Source organism: Thalia democratica, chromosome 8 (assembly GCF_965202585.1).
Source record: "Thalia democratica chromosome 8, ktThaDemo2.hap1.1, whole genome shotgun sequence".
Classification (NCBI taxonomy): domain Eukaryota; kingdom Metazoa; phylum Chordata; class Thaliacea; order Salpida; family Salpidae; genus Thalia; species Thalia democratica.
The window spans coordinates 26828699-26846002 of NC_139172.1; the positions used below are offsets into that span (position 1 = coordinate 26828699).

Here is a 17304-nt window from a genome sequence, read left to right on the forward strand (position 1 = left end):
TTTAAAAAATGATCAAACTTTAGACCCAATTATTTTCCTTATCTTAATAGCTAAATATAAACTTTTTTTATTTATTCTAGAGAACGGTTCTTTGTCTTTAATTAAAAAAATCCATTGGAGTGGGGTTTGACTTTTAGTGTGGGGCCCCTTAGAAAAAATGAGTTTTGTTATCAATTTTTACCAAGCTCGAATTAAAAAAAAATATATATAACTTTTTTTAATATTTATATTTTTTTGTCAATAAATCCCGTACAACATTTTTTTTTCCAACTGTTAATATTTTATACTATTTGGCCTTATTCCAGAATTCCTTATTCCGGAATAAGGCCAAATAAAACGAAATATTAGCAGTTGGAAAAAAGAAATCTGTGTGGCATTTTTCACATATAAATATAAATAAAAAAATTAAATTAATTTTTTTTTTTTAATTCAAGCTAAGTAAAAATTGATAATAAAACTCATATTTTGTACTACTTGGCCTTATTCCGGGATTAGGAATTCTATAATAAGACCAAATAGTACAAAATATTAACAGTCGGCATTTATTGACAAATACATATAAATATTAAAAAAAAAATATTTTTTTTTTGTAATTCAAGCTTGGTAAAAATTGATAACAAAACTCATTCTTTTCTAAGGGGTCCCACACTAAAAGTCAAACCCTAATCCTATGGATTTTTTTTAAATCAAAGACAAAGAACCGTTCTCTAGAATAAAAAAAAAATATTTAGCTATTAAGATAAGGAAAATAATTGGGTCTAAAGTTTGGACATTTTAAAAAAATTCTTGAAAAGCTTTACCAAGCTAACTTCACAATCGTTAAATTAAGCACAAATATAGAGCACCATGAAGAGTATTTATTGAATTAAGAGTCTAACTGTAAGTTTTTATTATAAAACCTTTATTTTTATTGTTTTTTAAATGTATATTTTTGGTTAAAAAGAAGCTTGCGCGCCGCAGATTTTGACTTTGAGGACCGCATTTGGCCCGCGGGCCGCAGTTTGCCGACCCCTGTGTTAAAGTAAGCTGATTAAAATGCTGAAACTTTTAAAAATGCATAAAAAATAAAATGTTTTGAAACTAAAATTGGAAATAATGTTTGATATAATTATACATATATGTTTAAATTTTAATTTTCACATACAGTTTTGTTTTTAACGGTAGAACTAAACAATACTTCATGTTATTGCAAGAATGTAATTAGTCATCAAATACTTGAAACTTGTCTACTAAGGCATATTGTAAAGTTTTTATGCAGTTCGTTGTTTCATCTTAGCATGTAAAAATAAAATTTTACAATGTAGACCAAATATACAAGTTTAAGTAGCAATAAGGTTGATTTTAATGTCGCAACAAGCTGAAAGAAAAAATCCATGTTAACTTAAAAACTTCCTTAAATCGCCTTTAATTTAAATTATTTTGTTCGCTCTTTCTTAAGAACAAATTCTCTGTGTTTATCCTCATATGAACTTTAATTGTCAAGCTATTACATTTAAATCTTAAAAAATCGTTTGTTCAAGTTACAGAGTTTGTACTGAGTAAATCGATCTGTTACATTACAGTTTTAGTTACAACAATTATTAGTTAATTTAAAAGACTCCTAAGACTTTTCACAAAAATTTTAATTCAAAACTTAAAAAATAATAATTTTACTACATCATACTATAATTATTTGTAAGCATAACTAAAACAAAGTTGTAGTGATGGTTTTTAAGTTATTATTTTTCTAAAAGCTTTAGAACTTATTATACGCAGGGTTCGTGCGCGTCAGGCTAAATCAGGCTAAGTCAGGCTAAATCAGTTTTTTTGAAAAAAGTTGAAAAACGTCAGGCTAAATCAGTTTTTTTATTTAAAAATTTGAGAATCTCAGTTTTTCTCAGTTTAAATGCTTAAAAATATTTTATTAAAAAAGTTAAGAAATCTTTTTAAGATCAAATTGAGATGTGTTTTTAATTCTAAATAAAGATATAGTTATTAAAGACAAAATCAGTCAGTATTTGTAAAAACAAATGCTTAAAACCTTAAAAAAATTTTAAGAACCTTCAAATTTTTGTTTTGAGTAGATTAAATACGTCATAATTATAAAAATTCTTAAAAAATACAGTTTAAATATTACAGTATAGTTCAACAACTTATCTGTTTGTTTGAATTTGTTTTTCATCAGCTTTGTTTTTAAGAGCTTAGTTGGTTGAACTGTTTTAATTTCTAGTTTAAAGGCTTTATACCAAAAACTTTTTAGATTTAAAATCTTAGCAGTTTATTCATATATTTTACTGTTTGTTTAAAGTTATTGGAGATATTCACAGCACTAAAACTTAGCTTTAAGGTATAAGTACTAAGTTTTGTGGGGGTACAAATTTTAGGTACAATTAATTTTTTTTTTACATAAACAACATTTTAAACGTTTTTTAAATTAAAGTGTAAGCTTTTTAAACCTGATACGACATCAATCACCTTTTTCACAAATTAGTCTTATTTTATTGAGTTGTAACTAAGCTATCAGTTGTTTTCTGCATATTTTTGGAGCTCAAAATATGTTTGAGATAAAGCTGGTTGAAGTCTGAGACTATAATAGTACTAATAAGGCCCCCCAATACCTAAAATGACTTCTAAAGGGGATTTTCCTTTTTTTGAAAAAATGTCAGGCTAAATTGGTCTCAGTCAGGCTAAATGAAAAAAATTTCGCGCACGAACCCTGTATACGTTTGATTTTATATTTTAATTAAGGTAAGTTTTATACCTCCAGTAATTTACAATGTTTAACATTGGTATTTTTAATAGCTTAAAGCAATTTATAAGTTGATTAAATTTTGCAGTGATGATGTCTTTTCTAAAGTTAATAAAAAATGTCAATATTATTATAACGCTTCAGATTTGTTTATTTTTAAAGATTAAACTAAATTTTGTTATGAACATGAATGTATTAACTTTTTCAAAAAAAAAGTTATTATGGTACACTTTTAAAGTTTTTAATAGTGTTTTGTAAAATAAAAGATTACTTGAATTTATTTGATGTATTTTATTGTCAAATTATTTTAAACACATTTAACTTATAATTTTTCTTAAAACATGTTCTAACATGAATGTTGTTTTTCTTAACTTTGCTATATTTTGAATTGATGATTTCACTGCAACAAGTTATCATTTATTTCTATTTTAAAGTGTATGACATCTGTAAAATAACAAAATTTACTAGAAGTTGTAGGTTGTTATTCCAAATCGGTAATGCCAAGTGGGTTATAGAATCACTTGCTTAAAATAAAAAAAAAATGCATGACACATGAAAAACCACTTTGGCGTTAGAAAGCATTAAGATGTTAAATATAAAACAAAACGTAATGACAAAACGCTACTTAGTTTACGGTAAATAAAAGTCCATTCAGTAACACATTATTACATGATTAATTTGCTTGTTTGTTTCTACTTTATCCTATTTTGTTGCTTATGGGAAACGACGTATGTACGTTTTTTAGTTTGTTTCTATTAAGAGGCTTGGTTTGAAAATTTAATGAAAATAGTTTGTAGTTAGATCAATAGATGAATTATGTTGTTATGCAGTTAATGTAACCTTGTTTGGGTTGTTCATTGAGTTGTAAATTGATTTATTTTATTTTATTAATACAAATTATTTGTTTTTGTTTTTTTCCCTAACATAATTTTTTTTTAACGAAATTTAAGAATTTTACTAGCTTAAAAATTTGCGTTATGCTTTTTTTATAGGTAATTTTTACTTAATACTTGCGTAACTTTAAAACTAGACTCAACTATTTTTTGGCTGGTAATTAAATACAAAGTTAGTTTATAAATTTTTTTTGTAAAGCTTAATATTTTCTGAAATAGACGAATACTTTTTAGATCACTGTTAAAAAATGTAAAAAATAGCCTTGATTTATCTATGTTGTTAATAAAAAAGTGAATTTTTAGGCAACGCAAATTATAATTTTTATTTTCAGAAGTCAATAACCCAAGTGCCTCCGAAACCGCCACCCCAGTCCAACAAGCCTAAAAACACAGGTAATTATTTTCAACTAAAGTTGTCAGTAGCAAAAAAAAAATACTCATACGAAACTCAAAACTGAGTTTGGAGATTGTTTAGTAACTGACTTAAACTGTTATAGCTTTTAAACTTAAGTTCATTTATACTTTCTTAGTTTAGTACACTTTTTGTCTTTAAACTGTATGATGTTGTTCAAGTGATTGAATACGTTCATTGGTTTGTCTCATCAAAATATGTTTTTACAAAGCAAAAAAAAAAAAAAAGTATATATGAGATATATTTTTCTAAGTATTTAAGTATAAAATGTTTCTACTTTATTCTAAAATTAATTGTTATTTCAAATACTAAGCTTTTCAAATTTTGTATCAGTAAGTATGGTGTTACTTAACTAGCATGTAAAATTATATAACTAGGTTGTAACTATCTTAAAGCAAAGTTTTTTTTTTATATTTCATTCCGTGTCAAGAAGGTTTTTAAACTTTATATTATGTATAGTGTCTATGATTAAAGCTATTTAAAACAAATGTTTTTACTACTTTTGTTTTCGTATAAAGTACCAGGTGATCACTTCTGTCGACATTGTTTATTAAAATTTTACTTAGGGAGAAATTTTAATTCAGTTGTTCTAACAAGTGTTTTTCTCTCCCAACTTTTAAATTATTTATTTGAAAGTTAACAAAATCTAAAATAAGCACTTCATAAATGTTTTATGATATACTATTAACTTTGCATAAACATAAAAGTGGTGGTGTAAAAACTTTGCTTTTTAAACAGATGCTTAAAAGACTTTGAAAATAACATTTATAAGCTTAAAATAGTTTTTAGATATTTGATCGTTTTGGTTATTAAGTTTAATTAAAGTTTTACTTTATTCCTAAAATGTTATACTTTAAATAAAATTTATAATTTTATTCCATCATTTCTAGACTTTTTATACTAATAAACTTCTAATCTCTGCATTTTTTTGCAGCTTTCTAATTTAAATAAGATTTTAAAATGTTTTAAGCTGAGTTATTTGTTTTTCAAGGCCAAGCTTTATTTTTATTTCTTAGCTAACAAATTTATCAATCAAAATCAGCTTTGAATTTAAATGCGTGAATCATCTTTTATTTAATAACTTATTTTAGAATCTTTGATTGAAAACCGGCTTGAGCGAGCCGTAAATGTTGTTAGAATGACAAATCAGAATTTATACATTTTTTTTATTTTTTTTTATAAAATATTTTTTTATTTTATAAAATTAATAAAATAAATGTTTAAATTTAATTTAAATTAAATAGTTTAAATAATAAAATATAATTTTATATTTTTTTATAAAATATTTTTTTTTTGCAGCGAGCACTCTGCCTGCCAACGTGCACAAAAGTGGAAATTCCCAGCAGATCATCGAGAGGAACACTCAGATACACCTTCCTCCGTTAGTTTGTTCGTTTCACTTAAAATAAGTTGAAGTTGCAAACGTTTGTCAGCTTCTTTACAATGCTTCAGTTTACTGTCAACCATAATAATTCTTTAGTTAGTCAGTTTGTTTGTTGTTGCGAAAACGTATTGGAGTTTTAAGTTAAGTTGCCATGCACTGTCAGTATTTAAAATTTTCGACAACGGATCTGTGCTTAAAATAAAATTGTTTATATTAAGAATACTCTTTGATTGGTACTTCTAACAACCAGCTATAACAGTTCTTTACAATAAACACTACGGTATAAGTTTATGAGTTGAAAAATTCTTATTAACTTTTTTTTAAATATTTATAAACCTCATGGATGTTTTTTTAAGAAAAGTTTACAATATCTTTCGAAAATTTGTAAAACAGTTTTGTGCTAAAACTGTATAAATATGTTTAGAAAAAATGTCCGTACTTAAGTTCCTATTTTCAAAATAATTTAAGCTAAAGCATTTTATGAAATATGCAAAAAATTGAGATCATCTTAATAGATAATATATAAATTCTCGATATATTATCTATTATGCATTTTATGAACTTGAACTCCTAAAATTTTTTTGACTTTAAGTATTATTCAATTAAGTTGTCTACTTTATAACATTACCGTCCATTAGTTATTTTGGTGACTATGCTTTATTCTCCCTGTTTTGATAATGCTGCTTTTTACTTACTTTTATAAAAGTTTTCATTTTAATTTACTTAAAAACGTAAAAAAAATAATAACGAGTAATTTCAGAATATTGATACACTACTATATATATGTTTAAGTAACAATGACTAAGTTTTTGACAAATAAATAACTACAAATTAATACAGATGTTATTTTATATTTTTATAAGACTGATTTAGTTCAAGTTTTGCTTATATTCCAAAGATGATATGTTTTTAAATTTAAAAATTTGCTGTCCAAGTTTTTAAAACTCCTCATAGTTTATAAAATTGTCTGTAATTGGAAAATATGCAGTAAAACAGATTCGTATTAAAATTTTAAATAAGTTTCTATTATAAAAAAAACACTAATGTGGTTTGTGCATTTTTAAACTTAATTTTATTTTTATGATAAAAATTTTTTTTTGTCCACTCTCCAAAAGAAAAGTAAATTTTTTTTTAAGTAATAATTTTCACAAATAGTGTATACATAAAGCAGTGGTAAACTTAAAAGAATAAACAAAACGCTTTTGTTTTAAATTTATTGTATATAAATAATTGCGCGACAACAACAACTTCTGTATTTTTGTCTGCCAGTTGAAATCCTGGTGTGTTTTTATTTTATTGCTGCCAAAATTAATCTCTTTTGGGCCTTAAACAAAGGTTTTCAAATGAAAATGTTTTTTGAAACTTGAACATTTGTTAATTTTTTGTGAAGCCTGGAATTTGTATGCTGTTAAGTAGTATGTTTCCAATAACTAGAAACTTTCTTTTACTTTAGCAAATTAAATTTTTTTTGAGTGTTTTTAATGTTTGTTAGAATATTCAAACCTATAATACATTGTGTGCGTTGTTGTTGATAATTTTTTATAACTATTCAACTTTGTTAGAAACTAATTAAGACAAAATATTTTGAATTTTCATTATTGAAATCGCATTTATTGTACCAAAGTGTAGCTAAAATCGATATAACCTTGCAGTCATGCTTTTAAATTAATCCCTACGCGTTTCTTTTGATGAATTTAATGCAATATAAGCTGTCTTTATTCTTTCAAAAGTACAATCGGGAAATGTAGAAAACATCTTCAATGCTGTGCAACTAATGCCGTCAGTTCAGTTCAGTTGGTATTTTGCAATGTGAAATGCCGTAAACAAAATGTAACATATACTTGAAACTGCTTATTTGACAAAAATGCATGAAAGGTTGATTGCAACACAACAACAATGCATTTGCTTCAAGCTCAATGTTTATCGAAGTCTTGTAAATGTTTCGTATTTAGCGATTGTATTCAACGTAATCAAATGACTCTTACAAGAACTCAAACACAATCAAAGTTTCTAAAGCTTTATTTTATCTCTTTTATTGTCATTTTTATGAATATACCAACCCAATGTGTGTTGCAATTCTAAAATTCAAATGTTTAAAAGGAACTATATGTGACATATAACTTGAAGTCGGAAGTTAATCCAATAATGTTATGTTTTGTTTAAAAACCAGTTTTATTTTCAAAGTTGTCATATTTTGGTTGTAAGAATTCAAGCTTAATACGGTAAAAGTGCGATTCAGTACGAATCAGTTGTCTACCTCTTTTTTTTTTGGAATATGTCGTTATAAGATTATAAATATACTCTTACAAGTTATTGTATTCCAAGTGTTTTGAGTCGGTCGCGTATTCTCAAATAATTTCCATAATAATAAAGATTTAAAAAGCCTATAGAGCACAAAACATTAATAATACGATCAAGTATAGCCTTAACTTTACTTCGATCAAAGACGTTAATACATATTGTTGATATACCTTAAAATGATTCACTGTTTGCATGAATTAGATTATTATTAGCATTTTATAGCATAAATACAGAAATATTTTTAATAGTAAATACTTTTTGTAAAAAGTTTTTTGTTTAAAAATAATTAGTTAATTTGAGTTTTGTTTAAACCAAACATTAGTAAAACTTTATTGCATACAGTACACTACCGCTTAAGTACGCAAATTGAACCCGACCAAAAAGTGCGTACTTTTTAAGGACATAGTATAATATGAAATTTAGTTGTTTGTTTTCTTTCTTACAACTAGCCACCAAATAATTAAGCCAAATAAACAAGTCTTTTTATTTTAAATAAAATTTAATACATAATTCTAATCTGCAAAACTTTTTATTAGATTTAAAAAAAAATCTATTTTGTCTATAAAAAGTTTCTACATAATTAATACATACTATTAATATAGAAAGTCAATGTCAGTCAATGGTATAAAAAAGAATATTAAGCCATATTTTGTCTTGTTAGAAGTAAAATACCAAACTACATTGTGTTTACCAAACATTTTGAAAACATCAATGTTTGTACATTTTAATTAAGTTATGACTTAAATATGTAGTATTTGTAGGTTTTTTTAGCTTTGTCATCTAGATTTATTAATTTAATAGCATTACAGCTCAAATATCATTATACTTTTGACTTTTCTGCAACCACTACATAAGTATTTAGTTTATTAATATTTAGCAACAGGACTGTCACAATTGGCCACTTAGACTACTCAGGATTACTCACCTTAGTTTAAAATTTGTGAAAGTCTTAGGCTTACCCAGCAGGTTGACCATTCTACCTTTCTTGATAAGTGCGTACTTAAGGCGTGATGCGTACCAAAAAAAGTGCGTACTTAAGCGGTAGTCTACTGTAATTATATTTCGTTTAACTGAATAATTCTCTGAATAAAACTTGTTTTTTAAGCTATAAAACAGTTTTTAATTGTTTTCTTTGATAAAAACAACTGTTAAAAATTGTTTTACTTTAAAACTGAGTGAAACAAGAATTAAAAAATGTTGAAACCACGAACATAAATGTTTCGTAACAAAAACGATTCTATGGATAGAAGTCCTGATTTGCCTTATGTAACAAACTTGCCATTTTTAATTTGAACAGACGTAGAAATTTACATATAATGCGGTTAAGACGATTGTTTTCATTAGTTTTTAGATTTAATTAGATAAAGCATGAGTTACGTGATATTTTATTACATAAATTGAAATAGAAATAAATATTACGAATCAGTGTGTATACTTATATAACAAGCAAAATCAAAAGCTCCTTTTAAGTGCCTTCCTTTAAGATTAGTTTGATAAAGATTCATCTAAAACTTTAATATATATGTATGGGAGTTTTCAAAGAACCTGAATACCCCCGAATTTGACTTTTTAGGAAAAAAAACCTGTAAAACTTAGATTTTGAAAATTAAAAAAAAGAAAGCCTAAAATTTTTAACAAAATCTCTATAAACCTTGAACTTTAAACTGTTTTTACCTGTTAATCAATGAAGTTTTGATACGATTTGAAAAATATATTATTTACAATAAACATTTTTTGTATCATTTAGAATTAATTGTCTTATTACAAAACACATCTAAAGTACCATAACAATATCTTTTCAATTTTTTATACTAATCGAGACAGATTTTTACCTTATGTTTAATTTTATGATAAAAATTAACAAATAAACTTATATTTTTGAAAACATGTAAGAAATTTCTCAAAAACCTTTGGCATCCCTGATAGAATTTAATGTTGTTATTCTGTTATTTTAAACTAATAATGCAATATATAATTATAAGAATAAAATTTGATAAACTATATTTATTCTAAACTAAAACATTAAATTTTCACAAGTTTCCTATAAACTTTTCAATGTATAATATTAAATTTATACACCTTGATAATTTTAATATTCTTTTACTAAAGTTTCAAGTTTTATTTAATTTTGATAAAACTATGCCATAAAATTATTACTCAAAACTTAAATAAAAATATGTTTACATTTTGTTGAAAGTTGTTGAAGTTTAATTAAAATTTTCTAATCAAGCTTGTACATGATACAAATTGAAAAACATTTATAACGGTTTTATGGTGTTATAAGTATAAACAACAAATTTTTTTTTTCCTTATTTACAAAAACAAACAAAAGTTTCAAGAATAAGCTTTTAATTAATTCTTTTAATCAATTAAGTTGTTTTTGACAACAAAACCACAATTTTTTTTTTTTAAATCGACCACTGAACCCCTAAGTTGAGTTTCCCAAGCAATATTCCAAAAACACATTAACCAATCAGCTCAAATTAACTGCAATTTTGAACTTGAATTTCGGTGAAGCGGGCTGAAAGGTCGCTAATTGTTTCAACTTTTAAAAACATTTCTCACCACACACGAGTTTGTTTTAGCTGCCTAGCGACGCGACCCGCTCCGTTGCTAAGCGACGGGTGGCTCATGGGACGCCGCCGTGCATTATTGATGACCCGAGGTGAAAAAAGTCGCAACTGATAAACAAAAAAAAAAGAGAAAGTGCAGAAATTGAAAAATAAAAAAACTAATGCTGAGTAATCTTGCGCGTGATAGCACGAGACTTTATATTTTTTTTATTATTATGACGTCACATTGCAACTGCTGCTGCAGGTACATCATCGAAAAGTTCGGAGGAGGAGGAGGAGCCAAGAACTTGGGCGGGGAAGTTTCGCGAGTGGACGGCGGCGGAGATCGCCATGACAACCGGGACGAGTCGCCCCCCAGCGACGACGGGTCGCTGACCCCCGTGAAATACCGAAGTTCGAGCGAGGAGGAGCCCGACTACGACTCGAGCGACGAAGAAGGTTTGTTGTTAAATGTTTGTTTGTTTAAAAAAAAATGATTTAAAAAAGAAGGTTATATTAATGAGTAAACTACCTTTTTAAAAGTTAAAACCTTACAATTAGGATGTTTTTCGATGGTTTTAATAAGTTATACATTGTCTAAAAAAAGATTTAGTAGAAAATGTAAAGAGCATCTTTTTCGTAAATTGTCAATTACAGTTTTAATGTGAGAGTATTTGTAAGTGTGCTTTGAAAAAATGTTACATATTTTTAACATAAGTTGTAATTTAAAATTGTTGTAATAATAACAAGTTTTTGAAGGCTAATGTTATTTAATATTAAACTAATTTTATTAATTTTTGTTTTTTGTTAGAAATAAAAAGCAGACTTTTGTTTTTATAATCTGGCAAAAATAGTGTTCAGACTAAAAATCTTCAAAAAAAATCAATTCAAATCTTCTCAATTAAGTTTTCTCATGTTTAATGATTAGATGTTCAAAATAATTGATTTTTACATCAAAACTACTATAAATAGTTGAACAAAGTTCAAAAGGCTTTTTCTGATTTTTGCTGCTTTTATATTTCTTTTTTGCAGCTAACTTTCTAGGCTTTCATTTTGCAATCACCTCTAGATATGTGTTTTGTTTTTTAAATTTAAAAAAAGTTTTATTGAGCATAACTTATAAAAGATTAAACGTTTTCAACAATATCTACTTTAACTAACTTTACTTTATAATAGTTTGACTACTTAAAACAAAAATAACTATTTACTTAACCGATTTTAGAAAGTTGAAATTAATTTTGAAGTAAAGCTTCCCGTGGCATTTGAATTCGACCTTTTAAGAAAATTTATTTTACCAAAAAAACACTATACAAGCTTGTTTTTAATAAAAAACTCGAATCTAAAACTAAAATATTATTCAAATCTATTTTTAGTTAAATTGGTGGCAAACTTTAAAAGTTTCGTTGTAAAGTTTACATCGTTTAAAAAATTACTTTTTGCAATGGACATAAATAACCATACATTTCCGACATTTGAGTTAGAAGCTGTTTCGTTTATTTTTGGCGAATTGATCTATGTGCAAGTTTTTTGTGTGTCGAAAAAATTTCCCGACATTTGTATTCCGTCAAAACAAACTATACACATGTTTTTTCGAAAGCGTTACAAATAATAGTTTTTTTTTGTAAACTAAAGGACTTTATACAGGTTTTATTTTTATGGTTATTTATGACTCTGCTTAAAAAAGGTTAAAATATATATTTAGCATATAATTAAATTCTGAGCTAGCTTTTTAAAACCTAAACTACCAACATTTCTTTTTTATTTTGAATGTAAATATATATATATAATTTATTGAAATGACGATTTTAAAAAATGCTGGAATATATGTTTCATAAAGACAAAAAAGATTATTGTCTCTAATCTTCAGCCAGTTCAAATTTAAAATAAAAAGCACTTTGGTAAACAAAGATGCAAAAGTTTACAAAAAAACAAAAACAATATGACGTAAGAATTGAACATTGTACATTACAAATATTCAGTACAAAAATCGATATACCATCTAATTAATCAAACAACTAAAATTAACGAAAACAACAGTTAGTTGACTTTAAAATACTTTAAAATTTGCATCTTTGTTTACCAAAGTGCTTTTTATTTTAAATTTGAACTGGCTGAAGATTAGAGACAATCTTTTTTGTCTTTATGAAACATATGTTCCAGCATTTTTTAAAATCGTCATTTCAATAAGTTATTTTAAAGCCCTTCAAGTGGGCTCAGTAGAAGGTGTTCAAGTTTGAATATTAACCTTATTTTATATATATATATTGTTAGTTGTTATTTTCTTACCACTTGGTTCCCAGCACTCAATATATTTTGCGTCAGTGAAATTTAATTAAGTTTCACCAGATAACGATTTTCCACTTTCTCCCTTTTAAACTGTTTTAATTCACCATCGAGTCTGTGCGGAAAAAATGAATAAAGTTAAGTGCTAGAATCACGTTTACATCATTGATTAGAATCTCTGAAAATTTTACGATCAATATGCTGTTGACTGTCGATATTGATAAGCAGATAAAAAATTAATCGTTAAAAGGAACTCTCAGTTTTTTTTTATTTTAGAATATATGACTGTTATAAAAAATTCCCAATTCTTCTACATGCAAGTGTGTTATTTTTATGAAATTCAAAGTCATGGTCTCGGACTTAAAAAATTTTTTTTTAAAACTACATGTATAAAAATTTAATTTTTTAAACACTCTACTTATAACATTTTAAAGTCGTAATTTTTTTATATCCTGTCAAACTTTCTTGTTCAACTCTTTTAATTTTTTTTGAAAATAATCCTCAGCTAAATGAAAATAAAACAAACTTCGAACGTATTTGATTTGGTTTCGAACAAACAAATCTTCAGAGAAACAGTGAAAAGTTTATTGCAACACAAGAATTCATATAAAATTTACGAGTAATATGATCTAGTTTTTATTTCAAAAATTTGATTAAGTTAGCTAGATAGAACTATAAATATGCTGAACTGTTGTACAAGTTTATGATTTTATTAACTGTAGGAATGTTATTTACTCTGTAATTTTTCTACTGTAGTGCAAATCAATTTTTTTTCTTAAAAAGATTTGGTTATTCAAACCGAATGTTAAGGATTGTAAAACAGTGTTTTATTTTTATGAATAATAAGCTCTATCTTTTTAATGTTGATCACTGTAAACCAAATTTAAGTATTATATTATATTTATTTATATATAGTTTATATATTTAATTACGAAATTAACAGTGTTTAATAAACACTAAATAATATAAATAATTTACAGTTTTAAAAACATGCACAGAGCTTTTTATATACATTTAAAGTGTTTTAGTAAAAATTTCGATTTAAAGTTAGTTGACTGCAAATACAGTCGCAATAATAAGTTTTAGAATACTGCAGTGACACTAATACATATTGTTTATTCGTATCAAAATATAATTTAGCTTTTAGTTGTAAATGATATGTATGTTTGAGAATTTTTTTTAACAAGGTGCAATTAAGGTAGTTTTTGTTTTGAATAACAGTTTAAAAGCTTCCAAGAAATTCCTAAATAACGTATGATAAAAGTACTGGATGATTTTTCTGATATTCTTTTGAAAAAGTATCTATATAAAGAGTATTATTATTTTAAGTTACCTATGTGACTCCTTTATAGAGCTGATGAAAAAAAAATTGAATCAGCATTTGTACTCACACTAATGCACACTTCAGCGTTATGTAAATTTTGCAACCTTTTCAAATAAAATTCGCATTTCTTTGAAAACTTTTCCAAAAACTCATCAAGTTTCCCTAATTTGATTACAAACTGATGAAATTCAATAAACTCATTTGGAAAAAGCCACCAAACATTGGAAATCTCGATCGAACACCGCGACGAACTGTTGCGCCAATCACAGCCCTCCAATTTCACATTGTTCGCAAATCGAGTTAGGCGTATTGATTTGTGTCAGCGACTAGGATGTCACCAAGATGCGCAGCAGCGAAAAAACGCCATCAATTATTCACTACGTTTTCTCTGTGTGCGCGAAAACTGCTACATTTTCTTACCTGCGCTGCCGAGATTCGAGAGAGTGTGAATACGAGAGAATTCGAATGCGAGAGACGCGAGAGAACGGTCTTCTTCGGTTTACCTTTCATCCTTTAAAAGTTTTCGCAGCCGGGCGCCGTTCATTCGTGTTAGAAGTCGATTTGTGTTGAGCAGAGTGAAAGCAAAATGGCAATCTTCAAGCGCTTCGGCAGGCGCTGCGCCAGAGTCGTTCAGCATATTTTACCCAGTAAAGGTTTTTTTTTTTGAAAATGCACTTTAACTAAAGTTTGGATGAAAGTTGTTTTTACAAAAAAAAAACATACACAATTAATATTTTTAATATTAATTTAAAGTTTGTCATGTTACTTAATTACTAATACTAGTAAATTTTTGTGAGGATATTTTAATTTGTTGTCAAGTTTACGCAGTTGTTACGAGTTTTGATTTCTTTTAAAAGTTTCTTTATAAAATGTACTAACATTGTTATTCTTTTAGTACTATCCTTGATAAGTAAATAATTAGTAGTACATTAAAATTTAAAATTAATAGCTTTGTAAAACAAGTATTGGGGTATTATTTATGCTGTTTGTTATTTTTAGTGCGTTATTTAAAAACTTATAACTTGAACTACTTGATTATAAAGGAAATTTGAGGTTGTTTATAAATGTTTTAGTTAACTTTGATGGCTAGTATATACAAAATAGATATACAAACGGGAAAGTGAGTTTTGCTGACAACATGTTTTTCTTTTTGTACAGTTGCGTGGTGGCATTGAATCTAAATTAATCAAAAAAAAAACAACAATTGTTTGATTTATGCTAATAGTAAAACATTGTAAAAAAAAAATCAGTTTAGCCACAATTAGTATTCAAAATTGAAAAGTTCAACTAATTTTTCAGACGTCCCTCCCACCGGAGGTTTGGCGGCCAGGGTGGCGCGAAGAGACACGCTCGCCATGAGATTGGCCAATCAGAAGCCGGCAGTCGAAAGCGGCGACCAATCGGCAGACTCGAACGAGACGACCGGCAAGTCTCAGGCGGAGAAGTCGGCCATCAAAAGCAACCTGACCAGGTTTGAAGATTTTTTTGTTGCAACTCCGCTCATAACAGGTTTTCCCAAATTTTTTTTATAAAGCCCCATAAAAAAAACGCTATGGCCCCTCCGACAAGATTTCTCAAAAATCTACCCTTACACGCGCCTTCAACTCCAGAACATCTAGTGTAAGTTTCAAATTATGACCTCGTGGGTCCCCTTGCTTAGAAGTATGCAAATGAGCCTCTGTGTTACGTCACACAGCCGTGTTTTCGGTGATTACAAAACTAAATCTCGTGCTTTCTCGGCTGACTATTAATTATTTATGCACATTGAGATAGTAGCGTAAGCAAATTTTCTTTTCTTTTTCGTTAGTTTTTCTAATGATTTATATTGCATATCTAATCTATAATGTTAGCCAACTAAAAGTTGTTATCTTTTATGCTTAAATTTTTTGTTAGGATTACATATGTTAGATTACTTTTAAACGTTTTCTAAACTGTTGTTGAAAAAAAAACTTTGTGAATCTTATTTTATTTTATCTCAATTGTAAATTAGGGCACGTTTGATGTAAGTTTCATAAGTTTAAAAAAATATGGTTGCTAGATTTAATTGAAAAAAATGTTGTAACTAAATTATTAAGCATATTTAGCCTTTTCACTTAAAAATACTTAAAAAATTATATATTTTAATTCTTTTTAACTGAAAAAAATGAATGTTGTAAACAAGTTGTTTTATTACAGACGTTTGAGTCAGAGACCCAGTAAATCAGAGTTGGAACAAAGGAATATTTTGCCTCAAGAAATTACATCTGAAGACAGGCACAAAGAAAGAGAAAAAGTTTGTTTAGTTTTGATATAAATTTTCAATTGCATACAAGTTGGTTCTTTGAAGTAGTTTTATAACTTACAATTACTTCTAACCTTAAATGATATTTAAAATTTGTGGGTATATAATGTGCACATTATATAAAAGATGATTTAATTTATAGTAGGTTTTGCAAAACATTTCAAATAAGTTATTAAGAAAACTCGGTCAATTTGACAATAAGTCCCCAAGCAAGTTAATAACTAAATTGTTACACAAACAAGTATTATGAAAAATATATATATAGTACTTACACAAATGCGAGTAAAACTAACTTTCTCTATGAACAAATTTATGGGGTAAAAATTTAATAAAGAAACTTTTTAAATCTTAAGCAGTTAGGCCAGATTGTAATTCCTAACTAAATAGATCAAGGACACTCAATCAAGAATGCTTAACATTTTTCTTACTGCTGGATGAATAAATAATTACGTTGACCTTTCAGTAGAAAAAAAATGTATACTTTGAATTGAAGGCACTTTATGTTGTAATAGCAATTTAACATTTGTTAACAGTAAAAAAATGCAGCATAATATCCACATTATCAAACTTACAGGTCAAGTGTCAGTTGCGCTAAATAGTTCAAAAAAAAAGTTAACTATGCATTCAGTAGCAAGAATTATGTTTGTTTTTTGAATTGAATAGGCCTTAACCTCAATAATAACAACTAATTATGCCTTAACAGCAACAACTAATACAATACCTTGTATACTCATTTGAATTGAATAATTAGTTAAACAAACCTAAACACTAATTAATTAATAATAAGCACAATTAAATTATGTCAAACGTTCTGAAGCAAGAAATATACTTTGAGTTGAAGGCACTTTGTGTATTGTATCAGCAGTTCAGTTTTTTAACAGTTTCTTTTTAATTCACCGCTTTACACATGTTCATCTAAATTAACAAATGAAACTTCTCAGGTGAAGCGTCAGCTGTCGCGCAAGCTGTCGATGCGGCCGACGGTGAAGGAGCTGGTGGAGAGGAAGGTGCTGCTGAACTGGCACGAGTACGTGGAAGTGTACGAGGTGCAGAACTACGACAGGAGGGGAGACAAGCCGTGGACCAGGCTCACACCGCAGGACAAGGTGAAGAATTGATTTGTAGTTTTTAAATGGGGTGATGTGT

The 17304-nt window shown here is 27.2% G+C and overlaps 1 protein-coding gene across 2 annotated transcripts in view; it reads left to right on the forward strand.

Annotated features, from left to right (window-relative positions):
• Positions 1-17304, forward strand: part of LOC145842700 (uncharacterized) — a 29388-nt gene that overhangs the window by 10760 nt on the left and 1324 nt on the right. For both annotated transcript variants that reach the window (XM_082950176.1, XM_082950177.1), the window contains 6 exons: positions 3954-4014; positions 5333-5414; positions 10536-10729; positions 15177-15348; positions 16053-16149; positions 17100-17264. In XM_082950176.1, coding sequence (XP_082806302.1) covers positions 3954-4014; positions 5333-5414; positions 10536-10729; positions 15177-15348; positions 16053-16149; positions 17100-17264 — 771 coding nt within the window. The remainder of the gene's footprint in view (positions 1-3953; positions 4015-5332; positions 5415-10535; positions 10730-15176; positions 15349-16052; positions 16150-17099; positions 17265-17304) is intronic.